Consider the following 24,086-nt stretch of genomic DNA (forward strand, 5'->3'; position numbering starts at 1 on the left):
AGGAATTTCACATATTTTTTTCCCATACAGGAGAGTTTCTGCCAGAAAGTTCTTTGAACCCCCATCACCAGCCAGGCACTGAGAAAGGTCTTTCTGTAAGACCCATCTCTCCACCAGCGTGCCATGAGGGAGCCCTGGTGCCAGAAGACCAGGGACTGGGGTGGGGGAAAAGCGAGATCTCAGACTGGAAGTGGATCAAAAATTACCTGCAATAATGAGAAAAATGCACTTGTTGATAACAAGCCCAGTGTTTGATGTGCATACATAATTTGCTATCTAGCGTTTCATCACGAGCCAGAGGATTTATCCTTCAGTCATGAGAGATGGAACAGCTTAAAATGGTCAGTGACCACAGAAAGGATTAGCACATTATTATCTTTTTAATCCACAACATGTACTTTTTCAGGATTTATTGGAGCTAATACAAAAGTGATTAGTGTTCTGGTTTTGCCAAAGTAAGAAGTTGTTTATGACTCCATTCCTACATGTGGCCTGTAACAGACAGATAGCGCTGACTGGAAAGTGGCCAACAGAAAGTTTTATCATCTACGACATATTCACAGAAACAGAAATGACTTGTGCAATTCCTAATAAGTACCTGGACCTTCTAAAAGTAAAGCAAAAAGTATGTTACATTATACCACCCTGCAAGCACACAATAAAAGGTGGCATGGAAAGTCTTTCAGTTTTTTTGCCTTTGCTAGACATGTGCTATTTTTACAAATGTGGGATAACCAGCCCCCAGCATTCCAGGATCTCAGTCACCCCCTGAGAAGTCATAACTAAAAAATCCTGAGGTGTTAAAAATAATCAATGTTATTTTTTGTATGTGCATTCTAGCTTCTGAGAATTCAGGATTCATATTTTTCACTTTTGTTCCACATTTGCAACAGCTGGAAACTGATTTCTTTATTTTTAAATGGAAGCTGAAATACTCAGGTCATAATAAATCTTGAGCACCTAAGGTTTTAAGAAGAATCCTCAAATTGACTTTTTCAAACCTGTCTATGTAATTTAAGATGTTCAGTCTCTTTTTCAGAATAGCACAGGAACCTGAGACTTCAGGATTGCGTGTCCCACCCTTTCCAAACTGGACTTGTGTTCCTAGATGGCGTACCATTTTAAAAGGTATTTAGATGGCTAAGTCTTACTAATTTGAGTTAGATGCTTCTCTACTTTTAAATATCTGGCCCTTCCCACTTTTTGAAAACAGGATTTATTATTTTAGGTCTTTGGCTTTTGAAAATTATACTTAAAATATTGCCACATTAGCAAAAAAGTAAAAGAAAAGTGGTAAACTGGAAGGATAGATAGATGGACACATGTAGAGAACCAGGAAACTTTCTTCTTCCCATCCTCTTGCAAACACTGATTAAATCTGTTTCTATCTGTGTTTGGAACAGATATGGAGAAGTGGAATTTGTTTCTCCAAACCTCTCTAACTCTTAACAGGATCAAGCCAAACTCCAAAAATGCTAACAACTGAATGCTGCCAGTCTTTTTTTATACATTAATAAATTTTTAGCTTTTCAGAGACAGAGACATAGGAATGACCTTTAGTCTTGCAAATGGCATGAAGTTATACAAGACAAATAGCACAGCTTAGCCATGCAAATTCTAGACTGAGATAGCTTTGTCTTGCAGTCAGTCCCCTTTGGTCTGTTATAAAAACAAGCAGCAACATGTGCCTTCACACATACACAACCCAGTCAGGGTGCTTATTCAGTATTTGAAAACATATTCCAGGCCTTAGTCTATTTCCAATGAATACCTCTGCTAAATCTCTCTAGCATGTAAGTGTTCCTTTCTGAAGGAAGATGCTAAAACTGAAGATGAAGAAATTTAACTGTGGGCCAATTCCTCAAGTTCATTCACCGTGAAGCTGAAAGCACCACAGACAAGCTCGTGAGAGCTTTATTTTCTCCTCCAGTTTGGACTGCGGATCAAATGCAAAGTGCTTTGAAGCAGATTAGGATTTCAAAATGCCTTTTCTTGTTTAAAGGTTATGTCTGTATTGCAATCATGGTATCTCAAGTAGATGTTCTGGGCTGGCTTCAGACCACTTAGATCTCATACTGTGAACAGTGTGACTTGGGTAGCATGCAGATCATTTTTGGCCTGCAGCCCAAATGGTTACTTAGTACCTCTGGAAGCCTTTGTGGCCTGTGCTGGGTTCCCTTGCTCCACTGCCAAGAGCAGCTGAGCCAGGCGGCTCGCTGGGGTTCCAATCCCTGGCTTCCACGGTGCAGACATGCGCTTCAGCACTTGTGCACAACCACCTTGCACCATCTGGCCACAGAATTACTAAATTCTTCACACACTGAGGTTGCAATTCTCACCTTTTACCTGGGCTGGTGCTTTGTGAGGCAGCACCTGTGCTGTGCACACTAGATGTTCCCTGTGTTAGCAAATACCTTTGTCAACCAGACGTACTTGTAAACCTCAGTTTGGACGAAACCTGTGTGGTGCTGGACTAACACTTGGCTGTTGTGCTGAACGCACCCAACCAGCTCACACCAACCTTCCCTCTCACTCCCTGCCTTGGTGCTGGTGGAAGGTGCACAACCCCAAAGGGAACCAACTCCCTTGGTGCTGGGCAGGGCAGCTGCCCGTGCATCCCACTCTGCGGTGCCCAAAGGGGCCAGGGAAATGCCAGAGCTGTTCCTGTACATCTACAAGTAACAGCAGTCGTAAAGGATTTAAACTATATTTAAATTAGTTGCCACTCTTCTTCCATTCCCTGTATGCTTTTCATACCTGCATCTCAGTTTCCATTAGGATCGTTTCTTGTAGAGCAGGGCTTTTAAGACAGTGTAAAAACCTCTCGCAAGGATCTGGGTAATATACTTCCCAATCACATCACAGACAGGTGGAAAAAAATGAAAGGAAAACAGTCAATAGCTGCTTGTTATTTCACCCCCTCTGAACTGCGAAAATTTCTTAGGGAGCTGTGAATTACTCCCCTATTGGTCTTGCTACATTATTACTGTGAAGTGGCTCCTGCCTGTGTTATTTGGTTGCCTGCTTTGTTTGCCTTATCAGTTTGCTGGCTGATGTATAATTAAAAAAAGCCCTGTTTTACCACCTCACTCAGAGATCTCTTTAGATAATACACGAAGTGTGATAACAAGAAAAACACAACATAAACTTCAACCACTGCAGCTTCCTTGTACATTTATTGAAACTCTCCCTTCTGGGATACGTGTTTCCCATCAGAAATGGGTCTGTGCTGCAAAAGCCAGTATTTGTTTCCTGGTGACAGCTGTGAGTATGACTGTTGACATAAGAAAGCACAGGCTCTGATAGCAGGTGAGGCTGGACAATCCTCCCCAACTGCTCGGCGTCCAGAGTTCCTCACAAAACCTCCCGGGAGGTACTTAGCATGTTGTGATACACCTGGAGACGGTGATCGCGGATTGGAGCTAGACAGCACCTTTCTAAGTGCCAGGCTAGATACTCCACAAATGTTTGTCACAGAGAACAAACTCTGCACCTCCTCTCCTGTGAGGGCTCTCTCCTCATGCTCAGCCCAAGCCCCTGTGGCCTGTGCTGCTGACTGCCCAAGCGATTTGGGGCCCCTTCTCCTGTCACCTCTTCTCCAGGCTCTCAATCAGTGAGACACAGCTGACACTACCTCTGTTCTCTCTTTCTAACATGGCCTTTTTTGTCTATCATTGAATCTAGAGCTCCTGTCCAGGCTCTTCTCATGTCTTGACAACAGCATCTCACCTCATTTTCTTCCAAATTCCACTGCGTGACTACTTCTCTAGCTCACCACTCTAAACATGCCTTTTTTTTTTTAATCTCCCCTGCATTTCGTGCCTCCTCATCACATCAAAAAAAAGCAAATTTTATTCACTTTCAGGATCTTCCAGAGCCTATCATTATCTCATACACTATTTATGTCTTCTCCCATCTTCAATAAGCTTATCACGCTACCTTTCATCAAACACAAGATACGTTTTCAAACATCTTTTGTTCTTTCTCTGTACTGTATCTCAAAGATGTGGACATCTAGCAAGTTATCTCATTGACCTCTTTCAAACCCTTCCCTCAAACCTTCTTTGCCCTCGTATAGAAGTGAAACTTCGCTGCTATGTGATGTGTAGAACTGATGATCCCCCCAAGAAGCTGCTCTGTCTCCCCATGTTTGCTTTATCCACCTCTCTGGATCCACTGCTGGTCTCCTTTCTTAATCACACCATAATATTTAAGGCAGGGGCTATTTTTTTTACTCTTCTTCTATGGGTTTCTGATTCATGACTGGGAAGTGCTACTTAAAGACAAGTCATCTGTAAGCTGATGACCCTTGTGTTCTATAAAAATGTAGCTCAGGTCTATAGATTAAAATTTACAAAAGTTTGCATTTACTTACAAACTCATTACTTAAAACATGAACACAGCCCTTACTTTAGAAAGGCCTATGCAGTAACACTTTCCTCAACATGTAAGAGAAAGTTCAGTGTTTATTCACAGTAGTTTTGGGAGACTGGGGTGTTGCCATTTAACACTATCCCACCATCTAAACCTTGTTAATAGGTCTGGTAATCCTAAGCAAAAATAAGGTAAAACACATTCCTGTAAGTCATTTGGAGCATGAAGAGCATGTACATCACCAGTTATCACAGCTCAACTGTTGAGTGGTAATTTATGGACAAGTGACTAAGGAACCTGCGTAACTCACACACCTGTAATCACCTTCCATATCCTATCTTCATAGAGGATTGAAGGGAAACTGTGGCCCACGCTGCAGGCCCAGTGGCCAGCTCAGGAAGGTGATGGGTTAGGTTTCAATTCCTTTCCACACTGTCAGCAGAGCAGAGAGTTGGTCACAACTGTTAGTTTGGGCACTTAAGATTAGATCTTGGTTGCTGAGATAAAAAGAGTGTGTTGGCTTGATGGTTGAAGAAACTCTGTTATATAGCACTAAGAGACAGCAAGCTCAGCCAGAGCTGAAAGACACTGTCTGAAGAGCAAAAGAAACCTTTGCTTAAGGGCCCTTAACTGTTCTTGTTTGGCTTGAGGAGCATTAGGCAGGACAATAGAGAAGAAGGTCTGTAAGCCTTTTGATCCTCTTCCTTTCTCCAGATATTAGGTAATGGTGCACCTGGGAGTAAAAGTGTTAAATAAACAGTCTTTTTCAAACACAGCCTTGCAGAAGGGAGGCTGCTACTATGGTATTTGGGCAATGCTAGTATCACTTCAGGGAGAAAATTAGGGACAAAGTTAGTAGAGCACCCCAGCATTACAGTCAGCAGGGTGAGAGTCACCTTTCCCCTTCAGCTGCATTTACTTTTCCCCTAAATTGCCACACTGCTCTTGATCAAAGCAGTAGCGACAGATAAGAAAGGCCTATTCTTCACACAAGGCTTGCATTGGTTTAACTAAAATCAGTTTTGAAATCAAGTCAGATCAGTAAGTATGAAATCCCAAGTGAATGCACTTAAGTTAGTGCACAGACATCAGTTTAGCTCATCTGTGTTACTGAAGCAGGCTAAATCAATACAAGACACTTGTAAATGGATTTAAAAGAACACTTGTGTGGGGTTTGTTTCAATTTAACAAGTTGTGTTAACGAGCAATTCTAGTTAAAACCAACTAAGTTTTCTTTGTGAGCTATCTTTAAACCCTAGATGATGACACTAATTGCCCATATAAGAAAGGGCAGAGGAAAGCAACCCTTGTATATCCACACAGGTTACCCTGAGTCTCTCCATCAGATCACACAGAAGATGGATGTGAAACCAGCTGTAAGAACCTCGTATCATAAATGTCCCATTGCTGGGCCAGTGAAACCACCACTATGCAATGCCAAAGCGCATAATCACCAGTCACATGCTAATATACCAGGAGAGAGCCAGAAGTCTCCTCCAGTAGCCTCTGAGATGCTGCTAACAGCACAGCTTCCATCTTCTGAGGCTATGCCATGCCGACTCAGAAGGAACAAGGCAGCTTTCTCATGGTGCTCATGGAAAGATCTTGACTTGGTTTGGATCCCAACAACAGACAGGAACAACAGAATTTTGAAATGGCCCTGTAAGGCATGAGCAAACAACCCACCCACCTCATTGTAACCTGGTGCTCGCCAGGAGACACAACCCCAACCAGAAGAGCCCCCACAGCCACGCAGCTGTTTGTGTGCCCTGTAGCACACAAACTCACCACCCCAGTGCTTGGAAATCAAGAAGAAAGCTGCAGCTCCATTTGCCCAGCTCCCTCCTCCCCCCAAAAAATCCATGTCTGGCCATTGAGAAGGCTGTAAAGGGCTACATATACCATAATGCTTCTCTGAACTCAACCAGGCTGAAGGTAGTCCCTTTCAACCCTCCTTTCCTCAATGCCAGGACATTATTTCCATGCCCCATGTTTTCTTTTCTAGGACTGGTACAGGAAGGTCACCTATCACAACCTGTCTCGATACAGGCAAACTTTATCTCTTCCCAGAAAAACCCAAAGAAAAATAAGATGGAGGGCAGCTATCTCCAGAGAAGGATGCAAGAACAAAGAGTTAGCAGAAGAGGCTGTTGAAGGATATATGCCCAGGAAGGCCATGCCCTATTTGGCCCTCCTGCTGTGACAAGCAAGCAATGACCTCCCCCCTCCAAATACTGTGGGGTGGACAGTCCTCCGAGGAGAGACGCACACAGGCAGCACTGCCACTTCTTCGTCAGAAGCCAAGCAGTAAGGTTGGATAGGCCCACTGACAAAATAGTGATTACAATGATATGTTTTTTCTATTTATACCAGAGGCTAAATTAACAAATTCATGTTTACTTCCAGCCACTGCTACCAGCCTGAAGGGGAAATGGAGCAGAATGAGGTCAGCAGAGGTCACAGCTCATTCAACCCATCAAGTATAGTTGAATTTGCTCAGCAGAGCTTTGATTACTTTTCCAAACTTCAATTTTTTTTAGAAAGGGAGGAATAAAAGGCTAAAACTACAGCCATATTAAGATATTAATAAACCTCTCAATTAGTAAAACTATTATCTTTATTTGGGAAGCTGAATGCCTCTGAATATTAAATCAAAACCACTCAGCTCTGAAGATCCAGAAGTCTTGCTCCTGGATGAAATGGGGGCTGTAGTGAGATTTACTGAGCTCATGCAGGGCTAACTGCACAGCCCATGGGATTAAGCCATTATGCAGTTACAGCCATTAAAATATCCTGCTCAGCTCTTCTGACACACACCAAGAAGGATGCTGCCCTTGCAGCCTTACACTATGAGTATTTTAGCTCGGTGCCTCCGTTTAAGACATCAAATCCCACTTAAAGATCAGCAGTCCCTAAAGCAGAAGAGCTTCTGAGTGGAGCCATTGCTGAATGACAGTCACCTTCACCTGACAGCAGCACTACAACACGCTCCTGAACTGGCCTGTATCAGCACTTAAGTGTGACCGCCAGAAGCGCAGCTGCCACAAGTAATAGTTAACCCAACATGAGCAAAGAAAACAACAACCATGTAGTCACAACATCATTTCGGAATTCCTACGCACCCTATGTAGGCAAAGGAAAAAAGAGACTCAAGTCCTGATCTGCCCAGTTCATCTTGTACTTGGAGTGTTTAAAAAAACAAATAATCCTTTCCAATTTCAACCACCTTAAGAATTTATTAGGAATAACCTAATGAAATTTAACAAGGGAAAGTGTAGAGTCCTGCATCTGGGCAGGAACAACCCCAGGTTCCAGTATAGGTTGGGAAATTACATATTAGAGAGCAGTGTAGGGGAAAGGGACCTGGGGGTCCTGGTGGACAACAGGATGACCATGAGCCAGCACTGTGCCCTTGCGGCCAGGAAGGCCAATGGCATCCTGGGGTGTATTAGAAGGGGGGTGGCTAGTAGATCGAGAGAGGTCCTCCTTCCCCTCTACTCCGCCCTGGTGAGACCACATCTGGAATATTGTGTCCAGTTCTGGGCCCCTCAGTTCAAGAAGGACAGGGAACTGCTGGAGAGGGTCCAGCGCAGGGCAATGAAGATGATTAAGGGAGTGGAGCACCCCCCTTATGAAGAAAGGCTGAGGGAGCTGGGTCTCTTTAGTTTGGAGAAGAGGAGACTAAGGGGGGACCTCATTAATGTTTATAAATATATAAAGGGTGAGTGCCATGAGGATGGAGCCAGGCTCTTCTCGGTGGCAAACAATGATAGGACAAGGGGTAATGGGATCAAGCTGGAACACAAGAGGTTCCGCTTAAATTTGAGAAAAAACTTCTTCTCAGTAAGGGGGACAGACACTGGAACAGGCTGCCCAGGGAGGTTGTGGAGTCTCCTTCTCTGGAGACATTCAAAACCCGCCTGGACATGTTCCTGTGCGACCTCACCTAGGTATTCCTGCTCCAGCAGGGGGATTGGACTAGATGATCTTTTGAGGTCCCTTCCAATCCCAAACATACTGTGATACTGTAATAACTTTGCTGCTTCCCCCACACAGCCCCGAGCTGGGGCTCAGAGAGCCGCACTGATGGCATGAGCCGTCAGCACGAGCCCAAGCTGCCTGGCTGCATTTGCCTGTGTCTGTGAGCAGTGGCAGGGCTTTGCCTTCTAACTGAAGGGTAGCATACATCTCCTGTTAAAGAAATAAAGAAACAGCACTTTGGTCTGTAAAAAGAGCCCGCAGTGTGCTTACTTCTTGAGAAAAAAAAATAGGGAGCATAGAATCACCATCTCCAAACAAAACACAATTCCTGCTCAGTCCTAGTGAGGATGACTGAGAGCACCAACACTATGACATGCCAGTCTCCAGACATCCTGCCCATGCTGGTCAATGTCTGACTTTCCCAGAATGTAGGTCATAACTATCGATCAAACATGCAGGAAAATTGGCAATCACTCTGTGGGCTTCTTCCACAGCCTTTTCTTACACAACCTCGGACACGGTCAGCAAGCTGTGAATACCCCAGCTTCCCCATCAGCCATATATGGGACAGGGAGCTTTGACTTTATCTTCCTTGCCTCTGCCTTAACTTTTTCCGTAATACAACTTTTTTGTCATTATTAATGTTTGCCCCTTTTCTGTATGGCATTTTTATTGGTGTTTGCAACACTGTGCTCAGGATAATGGATCTTAATTGGCTGAGACTTGTAAAGAATTCAGGTATTAGGGAAAGATAATAATAATTATTATTTTATGGAAGTGAAACTCAGTTGATTCCACCAGAGAAGAGAAACCCATCTCCTGGGCTATATATCCACTTTGCTTCCCATACAAATCTACTAAAGAGTAATTTCAGTAGGATCCAGAGTGAGCCCTCAAACTAGGGAGTGAACTCAGTCATGACCTAAAGCTCGCCACAAAGTTTGCTACTAGTTCAGGTGCAATTACTTGGCATTGCTTTGGCTTAAAATAAAGGAACTGGCATGTTTTTATAAAATAAATTATAACAACAGTAAACCAAGGGAACCACTCCAAGCTACAGTGTGCTCCTGGCATTCAATTCTCTACTACAGAACCAGAGAGAGACATACTTGAAGCCCAGAATTAGTCATATCACTTAAGAATTAGTAGGGATGCAGAAGTCAGGGCTATGTATCTGGTTTAACTTCAGAAATGTTTGCTGCCAGCTCTATGGACATTCACAGCAGTCTGTAGTTGGCATATTGGGTTAAGTTCAGACACAGCAGCAAGCAGCTCCGAAAAAAAAGACTACTGACTCTGCCAAGAAGCAGGTAGCTCATGTCAAACCATCTTGATAGACCTGCACCAAAACCAGCAGCTCACCTGATTCATTTACAACTTGCTCTGTTCTGCACTGGACTCCCTCTTACAACAAAAGAAGTATCTTATGACTGATACTGTGATGAAATATGAGCAGAAAACAACTTTTGAACCTTCTAAAAGTTTTGGAAACCGTTTCATTTCCTAGACCAGGTAAACAAGCCAAAAACAGATACTACAGTGAGCTGAAGTCTGATGGAAAAGAAAATCCAGTCTAAACCAGATTCAGTTATTATTTTTCAATTAACACAATTTTTGTTGTTGTTATTGTTTGAAAATATGAGTTAATTTATAGAACAAAACATAAAAAGCTGTTTAATATCATAAGCCATCCATTTTAATTTTTAAATGAAAGATGGTACCTAACTATTTTAGCACTTCCACCTTGTTGTTTAAACTACTCCTTTCTCACAGAAAACTTACCTATCAGACAATTTTCTATTTTTAAAAAGTGCTCAAAAAATCTGCTACTAGCTCTAACCGAAGTCTGCACACAGGACACTGGAGCAGATGAGCTTCTCTCAACATGTGCAATAGTCTTGGCAAGAACATCTAGAACCTCTCCATGTAAAATCCAACTTCTGCATCCTGCCCTCAGGTACCTGTGCCCAAAAGCCATTTTCAAAGCCGACTGACTCTACAGACCCTTCACTGTGATGGAACCAGCTCCCAAAGTTTTCACAGCCTTTAGCATCAATCTGAACTTGTGCCCAGCTGACACTACCACAATCTCCTCTCTCCAGCTCAGTAGACAGAGTCGTCTGTGATGCTGCCCTTCTTCTGTGCCCCCATGTTGGGAGTACCCAGGGTTTCAAACCCAAAGCATGTGGCTATGCTGCTTCTGATGGGCAGAAGCAGAAGGCAGCTCCTGTGGAAACTCCAGCATAAGCACAGTGATGTATTATGGCTGGCCAGATGGATGCCCTCTCGCTTTTAAGCCTTAAAGAAATAAAAGTACATCTATGAAAGTTTCACCAATGAGATGGGGAGGGGAGAAAAAAAGAAAAAAAAAGGAAGGCAAAGGGCTTTCAGAGAAGACAGCCCCTTGAGCGATTTCCAGACATCAAAGAAAAAGGCCTCCAGTCTGTTCTCCTCATCTGATACCTTTGTTCCCCCCCTTCATGCCCGCAGGCACGGTCCTAGTGATGCACAAAAGGCTCCTACAGCTCACGAACAGCTCTATGTCCACATGCATTACCTGCCTCCTGCTCCGATAGCCTCTCACTGTCACTTCAGACCAATCAATGTTCATTTTATATGGAAAGTGGCTCTTGAGAAGCTAGGTGGGACTGACCAGAGAGTCCTGAGTTCCAGAAAACTCCAGCAGTTCTGTATCAAGACGAACTCCAGCCTGTCTGCTCCTTCGTCTGTAATGCAGTCACAGTTCAAGGTGAATCCTTCTGCTTCAACATTAGATTGTGGGGCACATACTTGCATGTTTCCCACTTTCTTACCTCTGTTCACACGATGATTTCCCTTCTTGTACAGGTCTGCATTTCTATTATTATGTTCCCCTCAAGGTTACCTTTTCCTGCCCATCTCTGTGTTTGCCTCAGCGCTTTGCAGAGATGCAGGGCAGGTGGCTGCGTTTTTCAGTGTTTACAAAGCACACTCACGGTCACCGCACACTCAGCTACCCTGAACTGCTGCCCTTGCAGTCATCTCTGTCATCACATCCACTCTCATGGGGCAGGGCGGAGACAGCAAATGAGCCAGGCCAGGAAGTATCTCTGGAGACAACTGTAATTGTCAGTCCCTTTTACTTCTCATAGATACATAAGGAAAGCTCCTGATGGTAAATTCCTTGCTCCTCATCAGGAACTGCTGTTACCTGTGTGCAAATTCAGAATCAGTATTCAATGTGGGTAAGCTAACAAAAGAGTTTTCCTCACCTTGGAAACTGCAGGCAGGACCTGTCAAGCTGCAGAAAGGTTCAATCTGTTGGAACTTCTTTCACAGACTAAAACACAATGCATCCTCATAACAGCAGCATTTCCCTTTCACATCCCAACATACAAAACTTGTGTGATCAAACTCAGTTTCAGATAAACTCTTCATGAACTGCTGCTCACTCTCGGCCATGCACTGCCACACATCTCGAGGCTGCTGCAGACCCATCCAAGTTAAAACCGCCCTGTGTTGGTTTTGACAAGACTAGTCCCAGTGCTGGCCAGGCTGAGACTTGCAATGCTGCAAGAAACAGGTTTGTGTGCAGGCAAGGAACAAGCAGCCTGGGATGGAGCTGCCCGAGTGGAAGGTAGGAGCACTTGCCTCTATCAGCCTGCAGGCAGTGGAGGCTATGTGACAGTCTCGCCTCTGTGCCAAGTCTTTGGCAGGGCTTCTCTGCCCCCTCTGTCTGCAGAGGCTTCCTTGGAGCTAGATGTAGTGAATGAAACACTTTTTGGTTCATTGCCTCTCCAGTCCCTCCACAGAGAGCTTCTAGGGAATTTCCCTCAGCTGCAAATGACATGAAAATGAACAGGCATGAAAATATCCTAAGAACACCGATTATTTCCACTGTGTATAACTAGGAGTCTGATCCACCCTTCTTTGAACTCAGTGGGACTTTTGTGTTTGCAGTGACTGGTGTCCTAAGCCCTTACTCCTCTAGGCTGGGCAAGAAAAGCTCACTCTAGGGTTTGGGTTTAAATCCAGGTCTGTAAGCATACGCTGCCTTGCAGACATAGGCTGCGAAGCTACAAAAGTCTTTGCTGAGCTTTGCTGATCTTTAAGTAAAGGAGCCAAACTTGACACCTGATCCCCAGAGTTTCATGCCATTTTGGGCCCTAGACGTCAGCACCCCCCACTGCTGGAGGCGGGTCCCTCTGCCCCACCAGCCGCTCGCAGCTCATATCCCGGTCGTGAGCGATGGAGAGAGCCCACCGCCCCGCGGCTATTGAAATTACCTTGCTCGGTAATTTGCCTTTTGCTAGAGAGTGCTGATAGGTTTCATTCCCCATGTAGCACAAGATACTATTTTACAAAAGCACCAAATTCCCTGTCAGCTGTATCCACACACAAGAAAATAAGAAAATCAATGAATTCAGAAGACTCTAGATAGAAAGAGGTAAAATAAAAAAAGAAAAAGAGAGAGAAAAAAACCCCACTGACATTAATGCTTCTTTCATTCACGGTAACTGAAGAAGATGTACTACTGGAGTAACAAGGATCTTAATCTCTAAAATACCTAGTCAAGAACAGACCTTGGCCTGGGCTGTGGAGAACAACCCAGCTCTTTGTTTCCTCTCCTAACAGGTAGGGAGCTGGGATATATTTTTTCAGCACTGCTATTGCTACAAACAGCATTATTTCTTTCCCACTTGCAATGCCTATTGCATTTTACTTAAGTTATAGTGTAGCTCAACACAGATCTGTCTGCCAAAGTTGGATGTTTTGAAATGCCACCCATTCCTGACCCGCATGATTGAAATGGAGGGATTACTTGGTTCAGATGTTTAACTCCCTGTGAAGCGTGTGGCCAGAGAAATCCCTGTGCTGCTAAAGCTCTTGAGTCACTGAAGTCAGGCAAAGCTACTCCATTACTAGAAGACTTCAGTATTACTGGATTTATCTTGATTGCCCATATTTCTCAAAAGCTAAAGGGTGTTTCACACCTCCAGAACATGGAGAATTTCTTACTTCATAATTGAAAAATGCACACATAGAGACAACTATTGCAGAGAGGTGGAAAGGAGAAACTGTCAAGAAAAAGTGAACAAATTGTATTATTATTTTACATGGCATTATCAGGTGACAATAGCAGCATATCTGGATATATTTTATAATGACATTTAAACTAACATTTATCAGTGTTAAATTCCACATCACACCAGATCCTCCCTGAGCAGCATTTTCATACCAAACTCTCAAAACAAGCCTAATTAAAGTAGGCAAGCATTATTGGCTCTGTTGTAGAAGTGGTGATTCACCACAGAAAGCGGCAGAGGCGTAGGTTACACCACAGGGCTAGGAAGGATTTTGTCCATCTGCTCTTGACCCCAGTCCTTCCTCCCAGTCCACTCTCCTTTTTTACCCAGCAGCCATACAATCAAGACCCTGAAAGCCCAGAAAAATGTGTTCCTGTTTGCAGAGACCATAGTTACACAGGAGCAATCTGCCATGTCCACCTTGCTGGGTTATTTAGCCCAAGCAAAGGACCCAAGTGGTGTGATAAACACTATTTCTAAAGGTAGCTCTGCTCAATGCTAGCTCAAGGCTCCCTGTACAGAGCCCTGCTACATGGTGCAGACATGCCTTGAGTCAGTTATCATCAGCTGGTATTAATCCTCACAGAGCACCCTCAGCAAAACATCCCTAAAAGGGCTTAAGTAGGAGTTTGGCACTAGTCAACTTATAAATTAAAGCATGAATTAAATTATCTACTGAAGAAAGTAAAGGGCAATTTAAATTTCAGTTCATTAGGAAATCAAAGCAAATAAGACAATTTACACCAGCTAAGGATTTAGCCTAGTTTCTCCTCCCCATGATTTCAAGCCCTGTTTTCTTACAGAAGTTGCATGATGTGAACTTATCCTGCCGCGTGACATTGGAGACTTACATCAAACATTCTGTGTATTCCTGTCAATAAACTAGTTTGGACCACTTGAAATCCACTATATGCATTTTGTAGCTCACATGAAAATATTGGGGGGCAGGGGGACACCAGCAAACAACTTTCTGCGGGATGCTTTGAATTTCCAGTTAAGAACATTTACCAAGACATCATTATTATGATGAGCTTTTAGTTTAATCTCTTGTCATAATCATTCTAAACAAGGTTGTGCATTTCTAACACTAGAGACAGAACTGAGAACAGTAAAGTGCTTTGAAATTAAGCATAAATTGTTGATCAACAAGTTGCAAAGAACCCAGACATTAGTTACGCCATTTAGCATGACAAAAGCATATCCAAAGCCTGTGCAAAATCCTAGCCTTACTGAAATTTAAAAAACAATGTCCCACTCTTGTTACTGATCATAATAAACTCGTAAGTATTCATCTCATGGGGCTCAAAATCTGTTTTTATTTCTGGCCCTATACAATACACCTATTTGCCTTGATACCACCTGTGAGCAATTTTCTTCTAGCTCAAGGCAGTTGCTCCTCAGCCTGCAGGTCCCATATCTGGGATTCCTCGGGGCCACATCTGCAGCCGTGAGCCCAGGAGTGCCTGGAAGTGTTCCCAGGTGCTGATGCCAACTGGCAGGGTTGGATCTGCACTGGTAATGGCATCCGTGCTCAGCACAGGGTGGCTGTGCACCGACTGCCAGCAGAGATTGGTCTCTGGATGTTCCTGGCTGTCAAATCACGCCTACAATGTCTGAGGAGAGCAGTAGTTGGAATAAGGCATTTTTTTTTTTTTTTTTCTAGGAAACAGTCTAACAGTGTCCTGGGGGCGAGGAGACAGCAATGCGCTAGCAGGCACACTTGCATTTACGAGCACAGGGGCAGCCCCAAGTCTTGGCCCTTCTCTCCACAGGCACGGGGTGAGCAAGAGGAAGCCAGGGCAGGTCCTGCACCATGCCCAAGGTCTGTGCCACCTCACAGAAGAGCCCTCCTTTCCCAAGGGAAGCACAGCCATGCTCGAGGTTTTCCTCCCTTTTCTCCTACCCACCAGTCAGTCAGCAAAGATGTGCTGGGATACGAATGCCTCTGTGGTCAGTGCAGCTCTAAGGATACAGGGAAAGAAGACAGGGTAGTCACAGAGCCCCTGCATTTTCTTCTACAGGGCAGGGAACTCCTGCAGCAGCTCTGCACACACAGGGTACCCAAAGGGATTTTTTAAACAAATTCCTCATTCCTCCATGTATCCTAGCAACACCTCACCGAGGTTAGAGATGTGCTGCCTTGCCCACCTGTTGCATAGGAAGCCTAAGGCAAGTTACATATTGCTTTCTTCCCCACTCCCCTCACTAGTACAAAGCCGCAGTGATTAAGGAAGGTGCCACAATCGGCACAGCCCAGTCTCATCTGCTCAGGCCCGGTGTTGCACACAGGCATTCGCATCTCTAAACATCGTGAACTCAGCAGTGACTTACATGATGTCCAAGGAAAGGTCTTGATGACATAGGCTGAGGACTTTGTGATCAGGGCAATAAAAAGGGGGTGGCCTTAATCCCTGCCACGAAAATGTGAAGTCACACAGTGCTGAAGGAGCTCAGGCCCTTTGCAGGCATTCAAACAAAATTTCCAAGAGAGTTGTAGGTCACATGCACAGTGAACAAAGCTGAAAGAAAATCTGACTCCTCCCATGCCCTTCCCTTCCGTTCCCTGAATGAGCTGCAGTATAATTACAGTAAGCGAGGAGTCCTTGTTAAAAACAAACAAAAAACCACCACCAAACAAACAAAACCCCAAAACACAAGCAACTGGTAGAAAACCAATCTTTTTCATAAAAGATGCCATTCCCCTACCCAAGCACCCCCTAGCAGTTTTTATTTCTTGTAGGGGAAAAAAGAATGTTGAAAATATTAAAGAAATGATCGCAGGACTTCAGAACTTTGTTTTACAGAACAAATAAAAACAAATTTAATCAAAACTTTAAAAAATCAAACCTATGACAAAAATCTGTAGAAGGAGAAATTTAAAATGGATCACTTTCTACAGACAGTGAAAACAGTCCTTTTCCTATGATTCTCCTGCCCATCAAAGTATATCTCCTTCCTCTGGCTACCACTAACCAAATCTTTTCAGCTACAATATGCAATTGTCACTTGAACTTCAGTTATTTTAATTTACCATTTATCTGCATTCCGGAAAGACAAGCAAATAAGAAACTACAGATGTTGTTGCATTTTGTGTTACTGAACTAATCACTGCTAAATCCTTTTAATCCTTATATATTAAAGGAATTCAAGGGTTGCACAGATATGTGGGGAGCCTCTCTCCCCAAGGCCAATAAGGAAGATGAGGTTATCACTGCTCGAAGATGGACCATTTGCTGTAGTTCTCTCTTATTCATCTTCCCTCAGAGGAAAATATGGGATACTTCATAAGTGGTTTTGGCACTTGTGAGTTATCCCTCTTTCCCCACTCATGAAGATAAATGCTGCAATGAAACACAGCCATCAGGTATTCTCTATATTTGGAGTACTCAAAGTGTGAACAATGATTATGCCTTTTCATTGGATAAGTTAAGGTTGACTGCCTGGCTACCTGGGAAAGACAGGAATGATTTGCACTTGCTCATAGGCAATGAAAGGAAAAAAGTGGCATATTTTCTGCCTCAGCATCAGCTATTCTGCTAATCTCAGGCTGAATAGTACGTTCAGTATGTCAAACCTTCCTTTCTACTCTAAGGCTACTTGGCAGCTGAATCTGCAAGCTGAGATGAGTCTAGCTGAGATGACAGAATCTACTTCATTAATTCAATGTCTGTTTTTGATGCTTTTGTGGAACAATTGATGAAGTTTTTATAACAAGTGAGCAAAGGATTATTATAGGTAAGATTTTTTGCAAGTATCACATGAATTTTAGGACACAGTCCTGGCCTGCACTGCACAAAACTCCCTTATGTTTTGACAGACTCCATGACTGAGAACTGGATCATGTTTTCTGTGTGAGATAAAACTTACTGCCTTTATGCTGTCATTTTTTTTATAGTGCAAGCAAGGAAATTCAAGCATTTAAGGTTATATTTAAATATGAAAACTTGACAGGCATATCTGGCAATAAAACCACAGCTGTTAACAACACACTGAAAATAATGCAATGGTACTGCACAGGAGGCCAAAACCCTGTCTCTGGTTAAGTCTGAGGATAACCTGCATGTGAGAGCAGCTTCTTTATTTATTTAACACAGGGAGTAGTGTTTGTATTTGTGTATCGTGCAGTATTGGGCAGAAATGCCCCCAGGAACCCATCATCCAACACTACACAAATAAGAACAGAACTTCCAAACCCTCTTTGAACAATGCATAAGCCCTGGAAGACAGTTCTTCACATGCAAGGCAAGAGTTATGTTTATATTTTACTCAAGTGGAAGAGATGCACCATTGAAAGCCAATCTTTTGAGATCTGCAGTGGACTAGAAGGATGCAAGCTCACAGGAGCTGCTTCACCTTAAATTTAATAACAAATCACTGTTTTTTACTGCTGTAAATATGGAGCAGTTGGTCAACACAAGACAGCTTCAGACAGGTGATCTATGACAGCCTTGCAACATCACTGACTTCCACATCCACCTGTTAGTTTATGCAGCCACTAATGCTAAGGATGTATTAGGGAAATAAATTAATATGCTCCAAGGAAAGCATTTGCAACAAGAAGCAGGTTGTAGGTTAAAACAGCCAGGTGCATCTTAACCAGTATACAAAACAGTCAAAGAACAGCTGCTGAAGAGACTCATGAGGCCCTGGCACACTCTATCTAGAAAATATTAAGAGTATTTTGAAGCACACACTGGCTCACATTCAGCACCCAGAAGCTATTTTAAGTAGTCAGTGGAGACAAGCTAGTGTTATTAGGACACTTTTCTTCCAATGCATTTTGAGCCAAATAATCCCATTGGAGGCCTTTGTAAACACCTAAATCAGATGAAATGGCTGTGGTGATCTCACGTTAGGAAAGATTCAGAGGCTGAGCTAAGGCAGGATTTCTTATGCCACTTCTTTTGGTGCTGTGCCTATCACATAAAAGCAGCTTCCAGAGAGAATCTGTGGAGTCAGAGGAACCGCCTGTTGCCACAAGGCAGCTGGTTCAAGAGGAAAATCTTGAGCCATAGCCTACAAGATACGTTTTTTTACCTTACCGAGCAGCAAAGCCACAGCTAAACAAGTACTGAAAGTACAACCATCGCCTCCTGGCAGAACCACCACCTGAGATTCAAAAGGAAAGGGTTCCCGTCTTCCTCTGGGTTTGGTCTCACACTACCTCTCCGTTTCAGTTTCACCCAGCTTAGTGTCTTTTACAAAGCATTTTGAGACCCACAGACAAGAAAAAGTAGACAAAGAATCAGACACTACTAGTATTACCCGGTGCTATGGCTTGGTATTATGTGGACGAAAGAAAGTCACAATGAACATCCTAAATTAGGAAGATGGGAAAAAATAGGGGAACAGAAGGAGTAGATTGAGTTATGACAGTGATAGAGAGAAGAGTAGTAGATGGCAGGGATTTAGAGACCTTGGGAAGTACTCTGATATCAGCACGATTGTCCCAGTTAAAAAAAAAAAAAAAAATTTAAAAATATGACCAGAAAAAGTCAACCGAACCTGTTTTATTTTCTAAAATATTTCAAGCTTCCTTTTCCCTCCTGTATGTGAAAGTTTAGCTGTACAGCCCCGCAAGGCCTGAACAATAGGGAGCTGTAAGCGCTTGCGTGCAGCTCTGAGTACTGCGACACACAGAAAGCAGTGAAGAGTGCCTAAATATAGTTCAGAGGGCTCCCACCTCTCTGTACTCACATTCGAACTCCACATTCAGCTCAGGTCAGTGATTTTCAGTCAGTGTTTAGCCACTAGCAGAAATACAGCCATTTCACAATCACCAAAGCTTAGGATAGAAATGATCATAGCTGATGAGGAATCGGGTATATATAAAATACTTCCAGTGAACTCCCCAAAAAGAATTTTTCACTGCCTGCACTTTATTAAGTTACAGTTCAGTGATATTTAGCCAACTTTTAATCTCTCAAACCACTGACTGCAGATTCCCAGCTGGGAGAAATGAAATGTTCATCTACCCCACATCATGATCCAGCCTTGAATTTACAGATGAACACAAACCCATGGACTTGGCTTACATTTGTGTCTCAAGAAAATACACACTTTTTTCACTATATACCAAGCATTATTTTTGCTTAGAACAGGGAGTCCTAAAATTAAATACACCAAAGATACAGTCTCTTCTTCCCACCCTCTTCCTTTCCCCCATCCCCAGTGCAGCAGCAGGATGCTAATGCTAAACTAACATGGTAGAAAATACGCAGCACCTGAAGCAGCACACATGCAATAAGCAAGGATCACTAGGAAAACAACATGCTCATGATATCAAAACTAAGAAAAAAGTTCATCTACTCTTTCAACAACTATTTTTGTTTCAAATAGGCTCTTGGCATGACTTCCATACACAGCCTTTGATCAGTTCTGAGAAAAGTACAGATGTTAACCAAAAAAAGAATGAGATACTGATAAAACTCTCAAACAACCTACAACTGCCAGTCTCTCATGGTACCTCCATTATTTGCAGAATGCAAGTGACCGAGGGCATTGGGGCAAATATTCAACAAGCTCATTTTTTTTCTTGTGACTAATCCATCACATATGCAAGTTTCACTTACCCGTCAAGTTCTTCAAGCCAAGTTCCCTGAGTCCAAAGTTACCATCCTTTCTGTAGTTAAGAAATATTGCCAAAGCATATCGCTCTTCGTAGAGTTTGGTCCCACGAACAATGCGCAGGTTCTCCAATGGCAGATATTCAAATTGATTCAAAGCCACCAAAACATAGCCTGTGACTTCTCGGATAGACTGAAAGACAACAATGAAACAAACACATTACAAACAGTCCATTTTTAATTGTTCTGAATTTCTTATACAGTGGATGATTTAGGATGAGATGCTGGTACCCAAGGAAAAAAAAAAACAACACAACACTTCAGAAAACAAATTCTGTTTCAACTTACTGATTTTAAGCACATTCCTATCTCAACTGTGTTTATTAGAGATACTTGTTTGAAAAGTAGAAAACAAAAAGGTAGCCATTTTTATCAGTTTTATTAAAATTGAACAGAAATTCACAGTGAAGTATTAAAGACGCATGAAAGGATGACTTTGCACAAGCCAAAGCAGAGAGCAGATCCCAGGCCTCTGCAGGACACGAGCAGAACCCCTGGGGCAATGCCATGGTTCAGATAAAACTGTCTGTCTGCAAATAACTCTCTGCTGTGCAGGATCTTCCAGGGTGAGACACAACATGGTGTGAGAGAGTCACCTCCAGAAGAGCTCACCATCGAACCAGAACAGATGGCAGAAACGAGAGGCAGGTTTGGAAGGGTAAAGACAGACAAAGCACATACGTGTTAACACTTACTTTTATACTTCTAAATAAAATCAATCACTACACTTACTTTTATACTTCTAAATGAAATCAATCACTGAATGCTTGGAAATACTTAACTTCAAGTTTCACTTGGAAGTGCTGGAACCACACATGCTCTATATCCTAGAGCTTTGATCAAAACCGGTATCAAAACCTTTAGCAAAATGACCGCTGCACCTTTGGGTTGGCTGACACCTTTGTTTGCTTTGGGTGAACTACTCAGTAACCCTCTTGCTCATATTCAGGAACTGACTGCCTGGGTTGTAAAAGAAGAAACACTGCAAAACCCAATAACTAGAAACAATTTTTCGAAGTCCAAAATATTAACAGAACTAAGATGTTTTTAGAAAGAAAAAAAGACCTTAAAGTATGCTTTTTTAGAAAACAATGTTAATTCTAAGGAATTTAAATAAATGGCCTAGAAATCTGTAAATGCCTTTAGAGAGTGTAATTTCAGCACTCACGTAGAGCCCCAACATCCCTACACAGGCTGAGGGAACTTCCTGCCCAGAGCTGCTTCCAGAAACAGAATATTTACATTGAAAAGGGTCTCTCAAATACAGTTTTCAAATCTCACCTACTTCCATGCCTGCAGCAGCCTGCAACCACTGTGTGCATGTATATTTATGTGTGTATGTATATTTAATGGACAGAAATTGATATAACTACTTGTGTGCTTAAGTGGCTGCATGCACTTTTTTCTTCCCTTTGGCAAAGTCGATACCTTAAACAATACACAGAAGGAAAAAAATTCTGCTTAGAGTAACGTGCACAGACTATAACTAACATGATGGGGACTCCAGTCAATATCATAATACAAACAAACAGGCAAACAATAGCAGGCATCAAATTAAATTTGTTGTGTATGTATCATTAATAAAGAATGGCAACATTGATTTGCAACCCAAAGGACATGCTTTTGCTTTGCTTTGATTTCATACGTAAGTGTGCAAGAGCCTTTTAATTAAGTTTATAAAAGTTCATAAGATTATTAACAAGTGTGGCAGTATCCATACAGAAGTATTTGTATGCCACAAACTCCAGGCACGATCTGTCCTCCTAAAGTCAAATGTCTGTTCTCAGCTGAAGCTGCTGAAAAAGCTCTGGAGCTATTTCAAGACTTGCTTGGCATCTAAACAGAGCACAGTGTCATTACAGGCTTTGACAAGAACCCAGTGAGTTGAGCTGGGCTGAGAAGTACGGTTCAGTAGCTCAGTATTAAATGTAGAGCTGCATTATACCCTGGGACACTGATTCCATTATAATCAGAAGCTTCCCAGCACTTTCATCATAGCTCTTTGCTTTCAGACATTTCATCTTAGCCAGTTTGGTCAGGAATATGGTTTTCATTGTATGCAAAAATTTCCTTAAACTGGCTTTTTTAGCCTTTCTTCAGAATTCAGGAAATACTAAAATCATACTCATGGCTTCATTTTTCTCCACTGATATTCTAGGGATACTGTAATTGCTCTAATTCATTTAAAGGGATGTTTAACTTGGAATTGAATTTAAAAAAAATAAAAGCAATTCCAAAACTGCATCTAAACAAGTCCTCCCTGCCAATTCTTGTCACTTATAACCACATTTTCTATTTTTAGACAATATCTTATATACTGACAAACAGCAAGTCCATCTGAAAGGGCCTTAATTCAGCATGGCACTGAAGTTAAGCACACACACCCCTAGCAGCAAATCTCCAACCCAAAGTTAAAAAAAAAAAAAAAAAGAAAAAAGAGAAAAGGACAAAGTTTTGTTGTTGGTATCTGTGAACAACCCCAGAAGCCCTGTACTTTCTTTGTTTGGTTTATCTGACTGTAACGACAAATTACGGAAAGTATTTTGACAAACCAAGGGTCTTTTCCAGTCCTATGGCTTCCACCATATTGCAACATCTATTTATTTGCTGGAGAAACTGCCATGTTAATATTTGCAAAACAAAATTATGAACATAACCAAAGGGTTTCTAATTTTCTAGAACATAGCAATGTTCTGACTGACCAAATCTAGTGGCCTGTTATATCAATTTGGGTTTGTTGTTGTTTTTTTCTTTTTTTTTTTTTAATTCGAATTTGAATGAAAAAGGCAGAGCAATAACATGTTTTGCAGAATAGTGTGTTGTCTGACTGGTCCAGCCTGAAAAAATATACTGAGAGTGCAGGAGGCAGCTCAGGTTTTGGCCGCTCCCGGCCAACACTGTCACTTTGCCAGTCACTGCAAGTTTTGACATGATTCTTACTGAAAATGGACACCTGCCAGTTTGGAGCCTGTTGGCTTCCATGCAGACTCACAAATCCTCACACCAGACAGGATCAGCCAGCCTGATCCCCTCTGCAACTCATGCCAAGGTTAGGTGTGATTTGAACTTCTCATCCTTTGCATACACGGCTGAAAACCTTCCTGTTCAAGTTATACCCTGAACTTGGTTATAACCCCTGTTTGTTGTATCCTAACGCTCTGTTTGAGCTGCTTATGCTTCAGCATTAACCTGTGTTCCACCAAGAAGGTGTAGTGACTCACAGCACTACTAGTCTGAGTGCCACCTCCTAGTTTGATTCTCCTGCTAAAGATGGAGGTCCTTGCAAAAAAACATCTCTCATGAGTCCATCCCTCAGGAAAAAAAAAAAGGGAGATAAGGATGCAAACAACTGCATTTTGTTTTATAACCTACAACTGGAATAGAAAGAGGCGGATTAATTGCCAGTAGACTTAAAGCTGCAAATTTCCAATGGGGAAAACCAAATGAACTCAGGCAACCTCCAGTCTTGCCCACTAACCACTGTGGCTTTACAAGACTCCCTCCTGCCCCCGTTACAGCGTTATTGTGACTGGGAATTCCTGGCCAGTGTGTTCTTGCCTTTCCTTGTCACCTTTCCAGCTCTTGAGACATGACCTGTTATGTGAAGAAGCAACTGAGTGAGGCAGCAAAAGACTCAGGCTACTGGAGCACTCCAGCTACTTCGGCAAATGCGTTTTGGCTCCCCGAAGCTGTCTGGTACAGCAGCAGGAACAAGTGTGTAGATTTGAACAACGAATGGGCTGGAACAACTTGGCTCCCTGTCGCCAAGGGACATTGAGGTCCCTGAGCAGGTGCCTGGTTGTTCAAAAGCAGATGAGGAGACACCTCTGAGGATTCAAGCGCCAAAGGTGTCTGCTCCCCTGGCTGGGCCTGTTAGGTGTCAGATCCTGAAATAACAAAGAGAATGCTTCGACCGGAAAAGGAATGGGAGAAGAAAAACAGAAAAAAAAAATATTTATCTTTTATAAATCTAAAGCATCATGAGCTGCTTTAAAAACATGCCAAGCCACAGGATCCAAGCCTGATATATTTACCAGAG

The 24,086-nt window shown here is 42.7% G+C and overlaps 1 protein-coding gene across 4 annotated transcripts in view; it reads right to left on the minus strand.

Annotated features, from left to right (window-relative positions):
- Positions 1–24,086, minus strand: part of ERBB4 (erb-b2 receptor tyrosine kinase 4) — a 626,958-nt gene that overhangs the window by 272,819 nt on the left and 330,053 nt on the right. For all 4 annotated transcript variants that reach the window (XM_065069063.1, XM_065069064.1, XM_065069066.1 and 1 more), the window contains exon 3: positions 19,994–20,180. In XM_065069063.1, the coding sequence (XP_064925135.1) occupies positions 19,994–20,180 (187 nt within the window). The remainder of the gene's footprint in view (positions 1–19,993; positions 20,181–24,086) is intronic.

This window comes from Columba livia, chromosome 7, assembly GCF_036013475.1.
Source record: "Columba livia isolate bColLiv1 breed racing homer chromosome 7, bColLiv1.pat.W.v2, whole genome shotgun sequence".
In the NCBI taxonomy this organism is placed as follows: Eukaryota; Metazoa; Chordata; class Aves; order Columbiformes; family Columbidae; genus Columba; species Columba livia.